Here is an 18,937-nt window from a genome sequence, read left to right as displayed (position 1 = left end):
TGGAGTGTTAGAAAAGGCTTTGTTACTCATTTATTATTAACAATGGGTTGAATACATTTGAACCTTAAACATAAGAAAAATTCTACAATTGAATGAAATAAATATTAAAAAAATAAATGACAAGAGTCCTTTATTTGTTGTTGTTGATATCCAACAAATATTTGATATCAATATATGATCGGGACACCCTTGATTATTATTGAAACCATTTTCTACCTACAATGAATATGATTTAAAGAAAACCTTTAGAGCAGTGTTTCTCTCGCTAGGGGTGCATGATGGCACTACAGGGGGTACTTGAGAAAGAGACAAGAAAATTAACAAATGAAACCATTAGAAATATGGGTTTTATTCATGTTTATTTTTAATTAAAAATGATAATCCAACTAAATATTACCACTAACTCACAAAACGACAACAAAATACACAAAGTGACACTAAGAGAGTAAAATACTAGCAACACACAAAACAAGAACAGAGACTCACTAAACGAGAGAAAACTACACAAGATCTCTATAAAAAAAATACACAAAAATAACAGAAAACATACAAAACGACACCAAAAACACACACACTGAGATAGAACAATTTAATTAACACCAACGACACACAAAAAAAAGACAAAAATACACTGAATAATGACAAGAACAGACAAACAACAATAGACACAAAATGACACCAAAAACACACAGAATGACACCAAAAACACAAAATGGCACCAAAAAAAATTATATAAATGATCTTGATTAAAACATGAACTGAAAATACAGAAATAAATCTATTCATTCCACTTATTTAAAAAATGAGATTCTTTAAAACATGTGTTATCACTCATTTATTCCATCATTATGATCTATAGATTTTTGTTTTTACAGAATTCTGAGAAAAATGTTGTCATCGGGCATAAAGGGTTACCGGTATTTGAATTCAAAAGTAAGAGAAAGGGGAATACGTGAACCAAAAAAGTTTGAGAACCACTGCTTTAGAGGAGGAAGCAATTCGTTTTCTACAACGTTTAACAAAGGTCAAGGCTATATTTTTTATTTTTCTAAATGAAAATTTTTGTTTACTGACCATCTACAGGTCTCCAGCGTGTTGTTGTTTTCACTGACAATGAGCAGATCTACAAAGTACTCTGTGAGAATGAGAAAGTTCAGATGGCTGAGCAGGAAATCATCCTGTCGCTCCAGAACGTCGGCGTTTCACTGGTCAACAACAGCACCAGCCAGGAGGTTTCCTTTATCGGGATCACAAGGTGGGAAATGTCATGTGTTGGTTTCCACTCATAATAACTGAGAAGTAGTTGTACTTGCAGGATATTACTTATTTGCATTTGGATTGAGTGGGTACCAAGCAAGAAGCACAAATGAATCGCAATATTTTGTTATTGTATTTTCCGGCATATAGAACGCTATTGTTTTCATTCAAAGTTGAGGGTGAGGCCATTCCGGCAGTGCGCTCTGTGTGGATTTTTCAGTCAGTCGCACATGTGTCCAGTGAAAGCGGCTGACAGAGGCAGAATATTACTCACAGTCCCCCTACAGCAGAATGACTGAACAGTAACAGCCACTACACATCACGGTGAACTGAACGTTCAGAAACAAGCTTTGGATAATGTAGGTAGAGGTAACGTTCTCACAGCTTTAATAACAGGACAGATGCATTGTGCTCTGTATCCAGGATGGTGTCTGAGTGGAGGGAATCAAGTGACAGCAGAAGTCATACATCTCTTGAATATTTGTTTTTATTTTCTGTGAGAGAGAGCACTGCAGCAGCCTGGATATAGTAAAAATCAGGCAGTTTGTAATAGAAGGAAAGAATAAACAGCACAAAGTTGCCAAATCACCATGTTGGGTGTGTTCAGAAACGATCACATCCATATTCTGACTCAGTCTGGACTCAACGCGGTCACTCCTGAGGCTGATAATAGTGCAAGGTAAGAAGAACTGATGGAGGTAGCAGTGTATCAGTCTGGTTCCTGTAAAGATAATAAATAACCTTTCCCGGTTTTTAGGCCGGGTTACCGGACTCAAAACGCCACTCACCTTGTTGTTTTTCTTGTTGTTGTATACACTACTTAAAATCGCTACGCCTCTGTTATTGGTGAACGGATCGGGCTGAAATTTGGTAGCTATAAGCTCTGGTGATGTGTATGCATCGACTATTGGAGCCCAATTTTTGATTTGGGCAAAAAAAAATAAAACTAAAGTTGATTTCTCATTTATACCAATGTATAAATGGGGCCCATTACTCCGTTCGTGTCACGGGGGCCCCTGGGGTCCCCATTTGTCAAATGACTACTCCTCCGTTGGTTCTCGTTAGATCAGAATGCAATTTGGTATGAATACTCCATGAATAAATATGATGAGATGCTCTGAGCCCTTTCTTTGAAATGGGGCCCGGGGGCCCACCCTCCATTTCCGGTAATTTCCAAATTTATGGGAACATAGTCGTGTGATATATTGTTTTAAAGGTATTTCAACATAGATTACGATTATGCCTTGCACAATTAGACTAGGGGCCTTTTTTCTGCGATTTCCATTAAAGTCGTCATCTCATTTGTGAGTCAAATCTTGCAGCAGTTGGTGGTACCGAATCATTGACACATACCAATATATGAATTACTCCGTATGTGCCACGGGGGCGTGAATTTTTTTACTTTGTGGAACTGAGTCATTTGACTGAATTGTCGGGAACGTGGTACATGCTATTCGGCACGGAGACGTTTCGCGGGCCCGGCCGTAGTTAATCCGAACTTGTTTAACAATGAGGTGCGATGGGACGCATTGAAAATGAGTGATGTACTTGTTTTTGGGATTAAGAGCCGTCATAAGTGTTAGAAAGTGTCTATTTGTACAGTTGCCGTACGGACAACCCTCTGTGCTATTGGTACAGTTACCGAAGTACAAGTACGTAATGTCTTAGGGTTAGGATTAGGGTTAGGTTATAACCCTATATCGCAACAATTTTTAGGGTTAGGTTTAGGGTAAGGTTTAGTCTTAGTCACGTGACCTAAACTGGCCAAATAGGGGTGCTGCGTACGGATAGAATGTTGGTATATTGATACAGCAACTGTAAGATTTAACTCTGATATTTTTGTCTTCCTGCTTTAGCTCTGATGCAGTGTGGGAGGCCAAACCAAAGAAGAAGAATCGCTGGAAAACTATGACCACCAAAGATGCTGATCTGTTGGAGAACAGGTTCAAAGAGTACCTTGAGTCTGGGCCTGTGGACCACGCCATTGTTGAACTGGAAAACAACTATCAGGTTGATCTTGAAATATTTCACTCAAATGGATGTAATCAATTTAAAATAATTAAAAGACACGCTGATGGCCACAGAGGAATTAAACTGAGATGTTGTCCTTTAGGTAATTAAGTTGTAATGAGGTTCAGGCCTAATTGTTTCACTCTGTGGTGTGTAATTAACCCCCAGGTGTCGTTTACTCCCAATGGCTTGGATATGCGGATGCTGCGGCCGACTGACGCTCCTCTCAGGAGACACTTCCTGCCAGGAGTGAAGGTGGAGTACAGCGTGTCACCACGACAGAGAGCGTACCGCATCCAAATCAACCGCATACAGGTAAAGGCTGGGCCACGTCATATTAGGCGGTTCATATAAAGTGAAAACAACCAAACTGAATGCTTTGCTTTCAGTTTTTCACTTTTTTGTATTAATTATTTTTTTTTGTCGAAAAAAGATCCAGAACCAACTGCCTGGGGCGATCTTCCCTTACGTTTTCTATCCTGTAAAACTGCCAAAGTCCATCACAATGGACTCAGGTCTGTTGCATTTCCAGTTTAAAACCATGAAGTGTTTTAAAAGCTTCAGGTTTGTCTCGAATTAAACCAACTTTTTGTTTTACTTCCAGAACCCAAACCTCTAACAGATATCAGCATCGTTACCAGAGCAGCTGGGCACTCCAACATCTCTCGCATTAAGTAATTACTTCTTTTTTATACAATTGAATTTCCTGTGTGACCTTTTATTGTTCCATAATATGTATTTTTGTCCCTATATGACATTTCTCCCCCTTTGGATATGCTCTTTAGATTGAGTAAATTGTGTTTCACCACAGGTACTTTAAGGTGTTGATTCAGGAGATGGATTTGAAGCTGGATTTGGGATTCCTGTACGCCATCCGTGACTTGTTCACCCCTGAGAACGCCAGCGCTGTGACTTCAGAGCAAGAGGTCAGCCAACTGCTTTCACATGGTCATTGATATCATTGATGATAACAGGTCATTCCATGTCATTTCACAATTGGCCCATGCACTTCAGTCTCAAAAAATGCTGACATTTTTACCAATTGTTCCGTGACTATTCAACTGGCACACTGTAATGTGTAACTAATGAACATTAAATCATTATAAGACACAGAGACAAGCTACAATGACCTCATGTAGAGGATTTTCAATATCCACGAGTGGTGAAATAACCCAAAGTTGGGGTCAAAAATAAAAAAGTCACATAATGACGGAAAGCATATTCTTTATACTATAAATGAAAATAGAGATCAGATTTTTTTTCTTACATTTCCACATGGTGTTATCGATCAATTAAAATACTAAAAATAAATATTTTTTTGGGTTTCAAGAACTAATGCATATCTGTGACTAATCATTAGTGATGTGAACAGTCTATGTTCATAGCTCAAAGCTAATCAAATTACAGGGAGCTGAGGCATATGCTACGTTGTTTACTGAAGGCCCAAAACATGTTCCAGACCCAAACCATAGGATGTATAGCAGATATTTTTGTATGTTCTGCGAGAGTAGGTGGAGCTATATTACTATATCACATATCAGTTTTCTATGTGGTGTAATTTTTTAGATATAGGAAGGTGAAAGTGAAAGAAAAATAAGAATGCACAAAAATGGACTCACTAAATTGTTCATATCTAAAAAAAAGTATTCATCCGATCAAACTAAAAATGTACAGTTTGCCAATTGAATTAAGGAACAATTGTTAAAAAACAAATTTTAATGACATGGAATGACCCAGTCGTGATTGATGTGTTGATGTCTGTGGTTCCTTTGAAGGTGGAGCGCTTTGTGAAGGACCTGGAGTACTTACAGACCGTGTTGGATGACGTTTCAGCTGCCGACACGTCTCCTATCAGCCTATACGAGTATTTCCACATATCCCCTATCAAGGTGCCTGTTTCCTCTAAAAACGAAGCCATTAATTTACATTTTAGAAAACGTGTCGCTACTGACATTTTCCCTGTTTTATGTTTTTTGTGCTCGTAGCTACATCTGAGTTTCTCTCTGAGCACCGGAGGAGAGGACGGCCTGAAGGAGACGAGAGACACCGAACTCATCCCCGTGCAGTCGCTCAACCTCCTGCTGAAGAGCATTGGAGCCACACTCAGTGATGTGCAGGACGTGATTTTCAGGTAGAAAATCCACACGACAAGCCAAATGCAAACTGCTTGTGATTTATGATCCCTGTTTGTTTCAGACTGGCCTTTTTTGAGCTCACCTTCCAGTTCTGCACCACTCAGCAGCTGCAATCGGAGGTCATTCGACATTATTCCAAACAGGTGAGGCCGACTGTGGAAGAGGAATCACAGAACTGGTCAAACCCTCAGTTGTGAAGGTAGATGTTAATGCAGAACTCTGTCATTCCCAGGCCATCAAACAGATGTATGTGTTGGTGTTGGGTCTGGACGTGCTTGGAAACCCTTTTGGTCTCATCAGAGGATTGTCTGAGGGGGTGGGGGCATTCTTTTATGAGCCTTATCAGGTAATATGGGACACAAACATTGGACCACTTTGATTTACAAATGTACAAAACGTGTATCTCTGTCCCAGCATCTGAGAACAACAAGCTATTTAGTGTTAGTAAAACTGTTTGATGGGTGTTTTCCAGGGAGCCATTCAGGGGCCGGAGGAGTTTGTTGAAGGAATGGCACTTGGTGTGAAAGCTCTGGTCGGAGGAGCTGTGGGTAAGTCAAATATCAACATGATTAAAATATCCTATTCATCCAATGTGTACCTTCTGGAAAGGTTTAAAGCTGCTCAGATATATCCATAGTGTAGGCCTTATAGATCAATAAATTAAAGATCATTTGCTTGGAAAAAAAGATGTAAAAGTTTGAAAGTGCCGCTCTAAAGTTTGACGATGTCGGAAAAGTTTCGCCCATTGCATTGTGGGATGTGGAGTCCCGTAGATGGATGTATAGAAGTGTTTTTACTTGTTTTCACTTGCTGTTAACGTTTAACGTTTGTTAGCAGGATATTAAAAAAATGTCCTGAACAGATTTATATGAAATTTTGTGAGCTGATAAACAATGTCAAATGGAAGAACGAGTTAATATGTTAAGGTTTCATTTATTAAGATGACTTTTTTTTCTGGGTTGTGGAGTCCTGTAGATGGATGCATAGAAGTGTTTTTATTCTGTGTATTCTTATGTTTGCCTCCAAAAACTTTGTCTAAGTGACTTTCCAACTAATTTTTAGTGTTTTAGTAGTGCCTCTGAGGAAGACTGACAGTTGGCAGTCAAAACATGTCAGGAGATCAAGTAAATTCCTTGAAAAAAAATGTCAGAATAAATGAAACCTTAACATATTATTTCCAGCAGCTTTAAGTGACCGTTAACGTGGCCTAAATCTGAGCTCTAACAGTAACCGTAAGGTAACGTAAGGAGGTTCATGTTTGTGGTTCAGGGGGAATCGCAGGAGCAGCCTCCAGGATAACAGGCGCCATGGCAAAGGGCGTCGCTGCCATCACAATGGATGAAGAATATCAGCAGAAGAGACGAGAAACCATGAACAAACAGCCCACTAGTCTGAAAGAAGGTCTGGCCAGAGGAGGAAAAGGACTCGTCTCTGTACGTAATGTTTACTGATTTATCTTAATATGTCTGCATGATACAATCTGAACCTTTGATAACTCATCAGTGTTTAAATATTACTTATCTGTGATCATTTCTGTGTTATTGCACTCCAGGGATTTGTCAGTGGGATCACAGGAATTGTTACCAAACCTATTAAAGGTACATCGACTCCTACTACATGAGATGTATTCATATTGTTGTGAACTGACTGATTAATCTTTTTAACATCATGATGTGTGTAACTTTGGCAGGAGCCCAGAAAGAAGGTGCCGCCGGCTTCTTTAAGGGTGTGGGTAAAGGTTTAGTGGGCGCAGTAGCCAGACCTACTGGGGGCATCATCGACTTGGCCAGCAGCACCTTCCAAGGCATCAAAAGGTCAGAGTTTGCTTTGACACACAGACATACACAATGTTCTGGTGTTTGAACTAGGGCTGGGACTTTATTGCATTAATTGCGATTAAATAATAAGTTTCTCGGAATGAGATTTAACGGGACTTACGAGGCTTCAAAACAAACTTTAATGGAAACGCGTTCAAAGCGCAATTAGACTTTGTCGACATTGAGAAATATTGCTTTTATTTTGCGAAAATCTGTAATGGAAACTCAGCTGCTGAGCCCCACTGGTCACCAGTTGTTTAGTTAGAAGAGTGTGTACTGTACGTGTGATTAATTTTGTGTTCCTTTGTCGTGTGGGTTTCAGGGCAGCAGAAACATCTCAGGATGTGGAGTCTTTGCGTCCTCCTCGATTCATCCATGAGGACGGTGTCATACGGCCGTACAAGCATAGGGAAGGCCTCGGGAGTCAGATGTTGCAGGTAGGAGCGAGTAGGAGGAGCTCTGAGGGGGGAGTACTCTTTATTTAATCACTCAATTACATCACAGAAAACTGCTGTAGTTCAGTGGTTCCCAACCTTTTTTGGATCGTGAACCCATTACGTTATCACAAATTTCTGGCGATCCCCAAAACATTTTTTTTTTTACAATAATTTTTTGATCATCAGTACATCAGATATTTTTATTTGAAAGAGATTAATATCTGAGAAAGTGAAAGCATAGAATACATTTTTTGTTTTTATCATGTGTTTTAATTTTAAGATAATGTAATATAAGAAGAATTTGATCATTTAAATTTTTTATACATTAATATTTCATCAGTAATTATTTGTTTATGTTTCTTTGAGGCATATTGTGTATTTTTGTTGTCAATTCATACATTTCTCTGTTATTTTGTGTTTTTCTAGTCATTTTGTACATTCTGTACATTTTTCTGTCATTTTTGTTGTCTTTTGTTTCTTTAAACAATTGTGTGTATTTTTGTTATTTTTTCTGTTATTTTGTGTATTTCTAGTTGTGTTGTGCAACTTTTTGGTAATTTTGTGTGTTTGTGTTCACATTTTAGATTTCTTTTGTGTTATTTTTATGTATGTTTGTTGGTCTTTTGTGTATTTTTTTGTAATTCTTTTTTTTTTTAGTCGTTTAGTGTATTTTTGTTGTCATTTTGTTAATCTCTGTTATTTTTTGTTTATGTTTCTTTTAATCATTTTGTGTGTTTACTTTTGGGGCCACACAGACATCAGACGTGGACTGCATGTGGCCCCCTAGCCTCCTGTTGCCTATGTCTGAGTAAGAGGTGATAAAATGAGCATTATATGTTTTTAATCAGTAATTATTAGACATTCAGGTGTCACAGTTAAATTACAGGCAACCCTAAGGTTGAAAAACACTGTTGTATTTGATGTGTAGATGAGGTGCATTTTAAAGCAGAATTCCTCCAGTTTCTTCTTCTTCTGTGATGTGATGTTTTAATGCAGTCCGTCTGGATGGAGTGGGTGGAGGTTCTCCTCCATGAGTGTCAGGTCAGAGATGCATTTAGATGTAGTGAAGCTTCTCTGTGTAGAAAAGTGTCAACGTTTCAGACAAACGGTGACAAATGAGGAAGTCATGCAGTGATGTGACACCATGTTATTTTATACGCCTGGAATATCTTCATCCTTTTTGAATTAATGATTGTTTTTGTTTTAATAACTTGCTTTAATAAGTGTTCAAAGGCGGTCACATGATTACTTTTGATCACCATCATCTCTTCAAATATTTCATTAATATTGTTAAAGCGTCTGTTTTCATTTTTTTCTTCCTTTGTCACTATCTCCCTGCCTTAGTTTTGTTCTGTGTGCGTCTCGTCAACTACACCTGACAGACCAGAATATTAGGACTACACTGACTGAAAACCAGGCTTATCTTGTCTTCTGTACATGCTTATCTTGCACTGTCAACTGAACTGACTTTAGGCTCAAGGCAGAATAAAAACAAAAAACAAAAAAACTAGAGAAACAACAGACTGATGTCATTTGGAGCAGGTTAGTCGAGCATAGCCACATTTTACTGAAAGGACAGGATATGATGTTAAAGCAGCCAATTAGAATTCACCCTGAGGAATTTGGAACAATATTAGTTATTAGATGTAAATATTAAAATTAGTGATGCACCGAAATTCCAGCCACCGAAACAAGATGTTGTAAAGACGCGAGCAAACACCGCCAAGTTATTTTCGAACTCACGGAGCGGCTGTATTTCAAGACATCTGAGCATTAAAACATTTTCCGGAGCAGAGTTGACAGAGCATATAAGTGTGTTTTATGTTTCTGTGTAGAGCTGAATGAAACAATCGATTTAATCGATGTTAAATCTACTGTATTTCATTGAAATTTTCCAAAATTGTTTCATCTGGTTTTTTTTACTCTAACCCCAGCAGTCTTGCGTTAGCATCGTTGACTACTGTGCCTGTGCAACGCGAGAGTGCATTCACTGCAAATATGGCAGATGTCGAATGCAGACAACACTCTGCTGGGTAAGGGCCCCAATTTAAAGGAGTATAGGATATAATCATCTGACTCCATAGTGACACCACGGTGGTTAGTGTAACTGCAGCCCTCAGTCAAGCCTGCTTGGGGGCTGTTTAGGACCGTAGCACAGCTGATTATATACTATAACTAGAGGATGGATACCCGACACTGCACCGGACGGTTTGGGTTCAAACTGGTGGTTGTGTTCGGTCACATAGTGTCTTTTGCGTCCAGCGTTCTTCCTTTCCTGCTGCACCAGCTGTAGCCCTGTAGAATACAGCTTTAACTGTAACAGCGAGAGCTGGATCCCAGTGGAGGGAGAATGGAGCAGAGGACAATTATAAAGGACTATACCTAGGGCTCTATAAAATCTGTTTTATTTTTTCCCAAATTCTCTGTTTTCCACTTTAATTTTTTTAATTACGTTTTTTTAGAGAAAATGTTGGTTTTTAACTCCTGTGAGGAAACAAAATAAATACTAATACATAAAAACTCAGAATTAAACAAAATTGTATGTCAAAAATAAAGTAAGATACAATTAAAAGGTAGATATAAATTGTAGTGAGATGGATTATTCTGACTGCTCCTTTTTAATTATTTATATGTCATATAAAGATGTATGAGAACAGCATTAATGTCACACAATTTCCTCTCAGGGATCAATGATTTACTGAATCTGATCAGGTTTAATGATTAAGTTTTGATCAACTTAGTTTAAATTAACGTAATTTTATATAATCCTAACTTCTGTAGCTCTGATGAGAAGTTGTTTGAATGTAGCATTCTAATAACGTTGCTCCAACGGACTTTTATTTTGTAAACCGGAAGTTCCCATTGAAACGGTTGTACTTGAGGTATCTTGCTGACTGTGAATGTGTACCAACGAGGCACGGACAAAAGGCTGGAATAAAAAGAACTAAAAGACAACACAGACTAGGTTATTCTTAGTTAGCCAGTCACAACAGTTCCAACACTGAGCAGGGGAAGATGATTAAAGCTGACCACGTTCTCACAAAGCTCCGCTGCGCTACATGAAAAACAGATGGAGTTTTACAGGCACAGCAAAGTTAAGCGGGCACTGGTTGCTCTGTATTTAGGAGTCACTGATGATTTGCATTGTTTTTAGAGGGTGCTTTGGTTGTTTAGGCAGAGTTTAATGCAGCCAGAACAGGGAAACATTTCCCCCTTAAAAAAAGTTACTTGTCCCACATTGACGGCGTTTCATGCCGATTCTGTCCATTTCCGCGTTTAACAATTTTCATTGGTCGATTCCGCGATTTTGTTGACGCGGATTTTATAGGGCCCTATGTACTGTTGAAACATTCCTTTTTCTGCCCAATAACATGGATTATTCTTATCATTGATACATGGATTATGTAAATAGATCCTCTCAGCGCACATTTCACAGAGATCCTCTGGACTTAATTACGACTGTACTTGGTCCGCCTTATAAAGATCATTTGAATGGGATTAAAAATAAACCAGCGTTCACAAGAAATGATGCACACCGCAATCAAAGCACACAGAGGAGGCACACGCTCTGTGTGCGTCTCTAAGAACATGCTTGGATTAAATAAAGCAGAGAAGCTTCAACAAAAATGTCAATGTACTAAGGGGCGGATTCACTAAGATCTGAAATAAAGGGCGGTAAACCAGTTGCTTTTCAAATCCTTTAGTGACGCAGTTTCCTCACCTGCTGCGCAGAATTCATTAAGACTGCAGCAATGATTAGTGCAGAACTGGTGCAGACCACATACGTGTTGTGTTGAACATGGAGGGTGAACATGAGTGCGCGGAAGCGAAAATAAAAATGTGAAGCAGCAGAATTGGTAGTAGAGGAAACTAATAAAAAATGGATGAATTACAGCCAATAGATAGATAGATATTTATTCATCCTGCAATAGAGAAATGTGCGTGGATGTGACTGACGGATGGGTGCATGCTCGCGGCTGATCAGTGATCAGCAGAGGAGAGATGGACGCACGTCCAGCTTATTTTCTCTCTCTCTCTCTCTCTCTCACACACACACACACAAGCACGCACACACACACACACACACACAACTGGAGTCTTTTTTTTTATCTCTGCTGTGTTTTACAATTTACATTTACTGCAACGATGATCTCTGCGTATGTTTGCACCTGCTTTTCAGTCGTACTATTTTCTGGCACTAAAACTATCACCGCAAACAGTTCCAGATTTCATGAATCGCATTGCTCATTCTGCGTAAATTTATTTGCATTTCCTCCTCCCATATTTTTGCTCCCCCTGGGAGATCCACCTACTATGCATATTCATTAGAGGGAAACTTGCTAAATGGACTTAGGGCGCATTAGGAAGCGCAGCATCGCCTCACTCCTGATTCAAGTTAAACATTTTGTTATTTTATTTAATATTGTGCATTGTTGGAATGTCAGTGCTAAAAAAATATTTCCATATTTTTAATTGATTTATTCTTTGAAGCATTAATATTCATTTATACAATTGCAATGTTTTAATTTTAGTGAGGTTAGTACACTTCATCTGGCCAGGGAAACCAGATGAAAACTAGCCTCTTTTGCTAACTCTGGCTCATTTACAGCACATCTGTTTATTAATGTGCATTGTCCCTTTTAAATGATCAATAAATTCAAATCCAACATTCAGAGCCATAAATGCAGTGGGACTAATAATTTGCATAATCATTTATTTCGGTTTTCAGTTTTCTCATTTTCAGTTTTCGTTTCGGCCTAGAATTTTCATTTCGGTGCATCTCTAATTAAATTGCATTTTTCGTTTGCTTGTCTTATGAACAATTTTTATCTTTGTGAATAACATTTAAAGTCAACATTACTTAAGAATGTAAATCCCCTCTGTCAGATTTTAGATTAGTATATAAGCATGACTTTGTGTGTATGATTTAATAAAGGAACAGCCTGTGAACATCCGTCAGTCCTCAGAAGAGACAAATAATCAGATGATCCTGGTTAGGTTTCCTCTAAACTTGAAAAAACACTGATGTGTAAATGTGAGCCGTTTATTTAGCTTTAATAAGAGGCTTCCACCTCCAGCAGAGAACTCTGACCTGCACTCTCCTCTCCTGTTGTCCACAGAGGCCATCGGCCCACAGAGAACACACTAGAACATCGTCAGAGGATGAGGTCGACGAGTAGAGTAGCCAGCACTCATTAGCTGTACTAGCCTAGCTTCTTTTAGGCTGTGCTTGATTTAAACTGAGCTCCAGAGGTGATTCCAGGGTTAGATTCAAATGTTTTTGATTCTTTTCTTGGTGTCTCCCCCACATCCCATTAAATCTTATCATTTCCATGTTCCACACCCATTTGAGTTTTTCTTTTATTCCCAATAAATTGTTTTCTTTCCAAAATTCCTCCTGTCATCTTTGTTTCTTTTTGTCTCACCTCATCATCACCTCACAAACACATTGCTGTGGATTACAGGAAAGGTTTGTTTACTTCTTCACACACAGGGTAAAAACCATCGGAAGATCTTCACAGTTTGTTGAGTTGTTTGGTTCGCGTTCAACTTTTGTATTTGGGTCATTTCATGTCTTTTCAAGAAATTTTCAGGACGTCCCACGCACTTGGGTCTCAAAAAATTCAGAAATTTTTACCAATTGTTCTGTGATTACTCAAGTCACACTGTAAATGTTTAGTTTAATCAGATGAATACTTTTTGAGATATGGACAATGTAGTGGTGGGGGTGTATGTGTCATTTTTCACACGTTATTATTATTTTTTCCATTTCCAGCTTCTAATATCTCAGGGATTACATCACATAGAAAACTGAAATGTAGTATAGTAATACAGCTCCACCTACTCTTTCAGAATATACAAAAATATATGCTATACATCTACACCTATCTGGTGGACATGCTAGCTCCTCAAAATTGGAAAAACGTTTGTCCGGGATTGGGTCTGGAACATGTTTGGGCCTGCAGTAAACAACTTAGCATTTGATCAGCTTTGAGCTATGAACATAGACTGTTCACATCACTAATGATTAGTCTCATATATGCATTGGTTCTTGGCTCACACGCTCTTGAAACCTGAAAGAATATGTTTTTTTACTATTTTCATTGGCCCATAACTGCATGTGGGAATATAAGAAAAAATCTCATCTGTGTTTTAATTGATAGTATAAAAGTTTCTATTTCTTGTATAAAAATGAAACTTCTTAATTTTTTTTTTGGATCCCAACCACTCGTGAATATTGAAAACCCTTCTGTCTTATAATCTCCTGTGACTTATAATCATTTATTGTTAATTTGTTTTTCACTAGTAAAATATATAAAAACATTTGCATCAGAAAAACATTTATTTTGAACAAATTTCCCATGTTCTCAATTTTCTAAATTTTCAAATAATCATCAAAGAATTGGTAGAAATTTCTGAATTTTTGAGACCAAAGTGCGTTGGGATGTCTGAACATTTAATGACATGACCCTTTCGAAGCTTTTCTACATTTAAAAAAAAATAAAACTCTTCTTGTTTGATTTTTACAGAAAATTGAAAATGGCCGTTTTGCCAAGTTCAGATATTTTGCTCATGCAAAAGTCAACGAGTCCGACTTCCTCATGATCACCAAGAGGTGAGTGAACTTCACCGGATATCCTCCTATATGCTTATGTTCACCTATGAATATTTTTAAGAACAACAATGTTTTGTGTTTCTCCTTTAAAAGCAGGAGATTTTATGATTCTCTGTTTTTTTCAACTGAACAACCCGTTAATGGATCAACCGTTTCAAAACCAAATAAACGGTGTGGTTAATAGTTTAACAGGGTTACCTCGGATCCTTATAAAGTTTTAAAAGGCATTAAAGTCATGAATCTATAAATAAGGTCTTAATTGTCATTAAAATGTTTTAAATTAATGTGTCAAAAGTCTTAAATTTCAACACAAGAAGTTATTCAAAATAAATGGTAACATTTGTTTATAAAACAACAACAAAAATGGACAGGCAATTTTAGGTTTTCCCATGTTGATCATACATTTTAGAGTTCTGGCTAATTTTCTTTTTGTGTTTTCTTGTATTTTTGGAATGATTTTTATTATTTTAGTCCATTTTTGTTGTGTGTTTTACTGTCGTTTTGTGTATTTTTGTGTGTTTACTGCCAGTTGCACATCTGGACTGGACACTAGAAAAAAATGACCCTAACCCTATGTAACTGTTGTGGCCTTTCATTGTAAAGTCAGTCTTAAATTTAATTTCAAATGGCAATAAAGTCTTAAAAAGCTGTAGGAACCCTGGTTAAGGTTTCAGTTATTCAGACAACTTCTTTTCAGGAATTTTACTTTGATCTCCTGGCATGTTTCTAGTGTCTGCTGAATCGCTTTCATGTTTTCTTGACTTCTGCATAAGAATTCCAGCAACTGCATTTTGTCTTCTTTTGGAATAATATCATAAGGTTTCATTTAGGAAATTTTTACTTTGATCTCCTCACTCACTAATTTCCTTTAAAAAAAAGTTCTCTGAATAAAAAGAACCTTAACATGTTATTCAAAAAGTTTGTTTGTAGCAACAAAAATTTAAACAGAAATCAAGACTCACTAAAACATGACGTTTAATTGTAGTTTAGGCAGTTTTGTGAGTTGTCCCTGAACACACCACTACCACTTATCTTTTTTTTTCTTTTCTGTATTTGTGTTTTGGTTTTAAATCAGTCAAATTAATACCACACTGTTTATTAGTTTATTTTCAGTTTGGTTTTTTAACAGGAAAACCAAATAATAAACCATACGCTGATAATCAACAAACTGCTCCTCAGTTTTTATTTACTGGTGCATTCCATTCGTCCTCTCTTTTTTACAGTTGCTCTTTATTTCTTTCTCTAACTCCTGTCGTTTACGCTCCAGGGGAATATTCTTTGTAACTAAAGGCACATTTGGTCAGCTGACCTGCGAGTGGCAGTATCTGTTTGAAGAGTTCACCACGGATCCAAAGATTGTGGAAGATCGCAGACTCCGCATCGAGGCCAAGGCACACAAACTAAATCTCACCTCGTCTGCAAATGGAATTGTCGGTAAAACGTTTGACTAACGCGTGTCTTTCATTTTTTTTTTTGTTTTTTTTTTTTTTTTTGTGTGTGTGTTTTTCATCCTACAGGAACGAGTGAAGTCTGTATTCCATGCCAAAGAGTTTGGGAAGATCATAAACTTCAAGACTCCTGAGATAGCCAAGGTGGGATGAAGAAGTCTTTTATTTTTATGGGTGTATTTAAAAAAAACAAAAAAAAAAAAAACAGCACGTCTGCATCATCAAACTTTGAGACACAAACATCTTTTACAACCTGCTGCGCTCGCCAATACAACATTATTTAAATCAAATAATATACAAGCAAAACAATTGAATTCTAGGTTTTACTAGGGGAGCATACTGTATGTCCAGATTTACCCAGACATTTCCTCTTTTCATGTCTTTTCCCGATCGTCCAGCTGGATTTTACAAACTCATCAAAATGTCCTGGTTTCCAAGGGACCTTGAACGCATCTAAGGGAACTCGTTAATTTGAAAGACCCTAATCCCACTAATAGTTGTTCAATCTGAGAAATTCCACCAGTATCTGAACGCTAATGATTTACTCTTTACAGCCAGTATCATTGTGTAATTACGGTAATTTTACTCACTTGTGACGGAATCATTAAAGATGCTGTTTTGTTTTGACGAAATTGTTACACACAAGGAAAAGAGAAGAGAGACTAAAGTCCAAGATGGATTGAAAGAGACAAAATGCTGGTGGATTTCATTAAAAGATATCAAGAAGTTCATCCTGGATCATAAAATCTCCATGTGAAAACCAAGGAACCACTGAGAGAAACTTAGAATGTAGGAAGTTAAGATAACGTTTCCATCATCTGATCGAGACCTCATCACCTCCCGTCTCCATGACAACAGACAGAATAAATGGAATATTAGTGTATATTTAATGGTTATTTATTGTTCTGTAAGGCTTGAGTTTTTTAATCTTTTATTTCTAGGAGGAGATGTTTCTCATTGTTTGATATGAATGTTTATATGACATATTTTCAAGGGCAGATTGTAATAATGCATAAGGTGATTGACTTCAGTCATTGTTTTAAAGTATTTGTTATAAAGAGATAAATGCATTTTTATGTATCTGCTATATTGTATTTTGTTGTTACAAGGTAGATCCAAGTGTCCTTTTTTTGAAAGTCAAAATATGGTCACCCTAGTTTTCCATTTTTATGGAAATGCATTTTGAAGAATATAGAAAAGCTTTGATGAGCTCAAATTTATATTTAAACTATCCAACCATTTTATGTCTAGCTTAGAAAAGTGATTCAGTTTGATTTTAATTTGAATATTTATTATTTCATGTTTTGATTTAAAGCTGCTGGAGACAATATTGTTTTTCTATCAGAAAAAAACGTCTTATAGATCAAACAATCGAAGATCATTTGCCCTAAAAAAAAAAAATGATGTAAAAGGTTAAAATTGCAGCTGAAACATGTGATTTAATTCCAGAATAATAGGTTAAGGTTTCATTTATTCAGACAACTATTAATATAGGAGATCTACTTTGATCTCCTGACATGTTTCAACTGACAACTGTCGGTCTTTGTCAGAGGCATCTGCTGATTGCTTTGATTTTTTTTTTTTTTTGATGAGTTATTTCTGGGTGTGGCCAACTTGAGAGTTCTCTCAGGCTGGCCACTCCCCTGCTGCCTGATGGTTTCTGTAGAAGAGAATCTCAGGTGTGGGAGATTCAAAATGTCCCCTCATTCCTGTTGATGTTGAAGGACACATCAAAGCGATCAGCAGATGCCTTCGAAGAAGAATGACAGTTGGTATTCAAGTCAAGATGTAAATTTCAAAGTAAATTTCCTGAAAAAGGTTGTATTTGAATAAATGAAACCATAACATATTATGGGCAGCTTGTTTTTAAAAGGCTAACATGTTTAAAACTAATCTTGATGAAAACTAACACTTCGTGGAAACTGCTTTATCCAACAACATGGTTGGTAACGTTCAGCTTTGGTCAGTCACATCATTATTAACCTCAGCTGGTAAATTTGACATATTTCCCCTAAAACAATTATTGGTTTTTAAACATGTTCTTTTGATGTTTTACATTTCACTTCAACATCAAAGGAACATTTATTCAATCGAGCCAATGCCCATCTGAGAACATTGAAAATGTTGGCCCAATGGCTTCTTTAATCTTTCTTTTGAAATTTCCTGAAAAAAGTTGTCTTAATAAATGAACCTTTAACATATTAAGTGCTTAGTTTGATCCTGAACAGAATGAGGAAAGTAAGGCAGTAATTTGTGTGCATGTGAGATTCATCGGTTCTAAATGTAGACCCTGATAATACTTTAGCACTAACTTTGAACTGGGTTTTTTTTCTTTCTTTCAGTGGGTTCTCACCAAACTGGAAGATGCGAGAGAGAGTTTACCAAAGTGCTGACTCGTCTAAAAGAGCGAGGAATGTTTAAGTGCCAGTGCCTTTGATCTTTATTGCATGTTTATCTAAGCCTGCACTCGTCATTTTGCACAAAGGTAGCTGCTTCTATAAATGGTAAAAAAAATAAATAAAAGGAAAGCCTGTAGTTTACGCACATCATTCAGGTTCAGGTTTGATTCCAGAGTGGTGGCTTGTTTTTTTCACTGGTTTTTCTCAGCTTACACCTTTCACTTCTGACTAAAAACCTCAAAATTAGCCACGATTATTGTGTCACATTTCATGCTCATTGTTCAATTTCACTTATTCACACCAGGTTTAAACTAGCCTGTCCAGTTAAACACACATTGTGCATTCATGACCCTTGATTTATAACTGCGATTTCCATTTGCCTGCAGATGAAAGAAGAATGCTAGCATGCTATTTTTATACGCTACTGACATCCATCAGCCTGCTGAACCTTAATGTGACCCCATTTAACGTCTGTATATATATATAACCGTCCTCGTCTGTCTGTAATAACACGTCACAGATTGTAACTTTCTGATTTCTATCTTTTTATACTGAACATATGCAATGCAAACATGTTTAACAGTAAGGCAAAGAATAGTATATTTAAGAAAAATAAATAAAAATGTTACTTATTTCTCGCTGTTGTCTCAGTAGTTATAAATCTAACATTTTGAATTGAGTTGCCAAATATTTGGATTATTTTATTTTGAAAGGCTGAGAACAAGTTTGCTGCCATGGTTGGATTTTTGAAAATAATAAAATGTGTTTTAAAGTCGAAGCCATGTTTGTCTTTGTTTTTTTTTTTTTTTTTTTTTTTT

The 18,937-nt window shown here is 37.1% G+C and overlaps 1 protein-coding gene across 4 annotated transcripts in view; it reads left to right on the top strand.

Annotated features, from left to right (window-relative positions):
• vps13a (vacuolar protein sorting 13 homolog A) overlaps nucleotides 1–18,897 on the top strand; it is an 87,749-nt gene extending 68,852 nt beyond the window's left edge. For all 4 annotated transcript variants that reach the window (XM_028456340.1, XM_028456342.1, XM_028456339.1 and 1 more), the window contains 19 exons: nucleotides 1,084–1,255; nucleotides 3,114–3,267; nucleotides 3,436–3,582; nucleotides 3,701–3,782; nucleotides 3,872–3,941; nucleotides 4,079–4,193; nucleotides 5,043–5,156; nucleotides 5,253–5,398; nucleotides 5,464–5,545; nucleotides 5,635–5,748; nucleotides 5,875–5,950; nucleotides 6,672–6,835; nucleotides 6,955–7,000; nucleotides 7,093–7,216; nucleotides 7,542–7,656; nucleotides 14,187–14,272; nucleotides 15,540–15,663; nucleotides 15,790–15,864; nucleotides 18,063–18,897. In XM_028456340.1, coding sequence (XP_028312141.1) covers nucleotides 1,084–1,255; nucleotides 3,114–3,267; nucleotides 3,436–3,582; nucleotides 3,701–3,782; nucleotides 3,872–3,941; nucleotides 4,079–4,193; nucleotides 5,043–5,156; nucleotides 5,253–5,398; nucleotides 5,464–5,545; nucleotides 5,635–5,748; nucleotides 5,875–5,950; nucleotides 6,672–6,835; nucleotides 6,955–7,000; nucleotides 7,093–7,216; nucleotides 7,542–7,656; nucleotides 14,187–14,272; nucleotides 15,540–15,663; nucleotides 15,790–15,864; nucleotides 18,063–18,113 — 2,057 coding nt within the window. In that variant the 3' untranslated portion in view covers nucleotides 18,114–18,897. The remainder of the gene's footprint in view (nucleotides 1–1,083; nucleotides 1,256–3,113; nucleotides 3,268–3,435; nucleotides 3,583–3,700; nucleotides 3,783–3,871; nucleotides 3,942–4,078; nucleotides 4,194–5,042; nucleotides 5,157–5,252; nucleotides 5,399–5,463; nucleotides 5,546–5,634; nucleotides 5,749–5,874; nucleotides 5,951–6,671; nucleotides 6,836–6,954; nucleotides 7,001–7,092; nucleotides 7,217–7,541; nucleotides 7,657–14,186; nucleotides 14,273–15,539; nucleotides 15,664–15,789; nucleotides 15,865–18,062) is intronic.
• The last annotated feature ends 40 nt before the right edge of the window (nucleotides 18,898–18,937 follow it).

This window comes from Gouania willdenowi, chromosome 9 (genome assembly GCF_900634775.1).
Source record: "Gouania willdenowi chromosome 9, fGouWil2.1, whole genome shotgun sequence".
Lineage (NCBI taxonomy): Eukaryota > Metazoa > Chordata > Actinopteri > Blenniiformes > Gobiesocidae > Gouania > Gouania willdenowi.
This window is presented reverse-complemented; position numbering and strand designations above follow the sequence as displayed.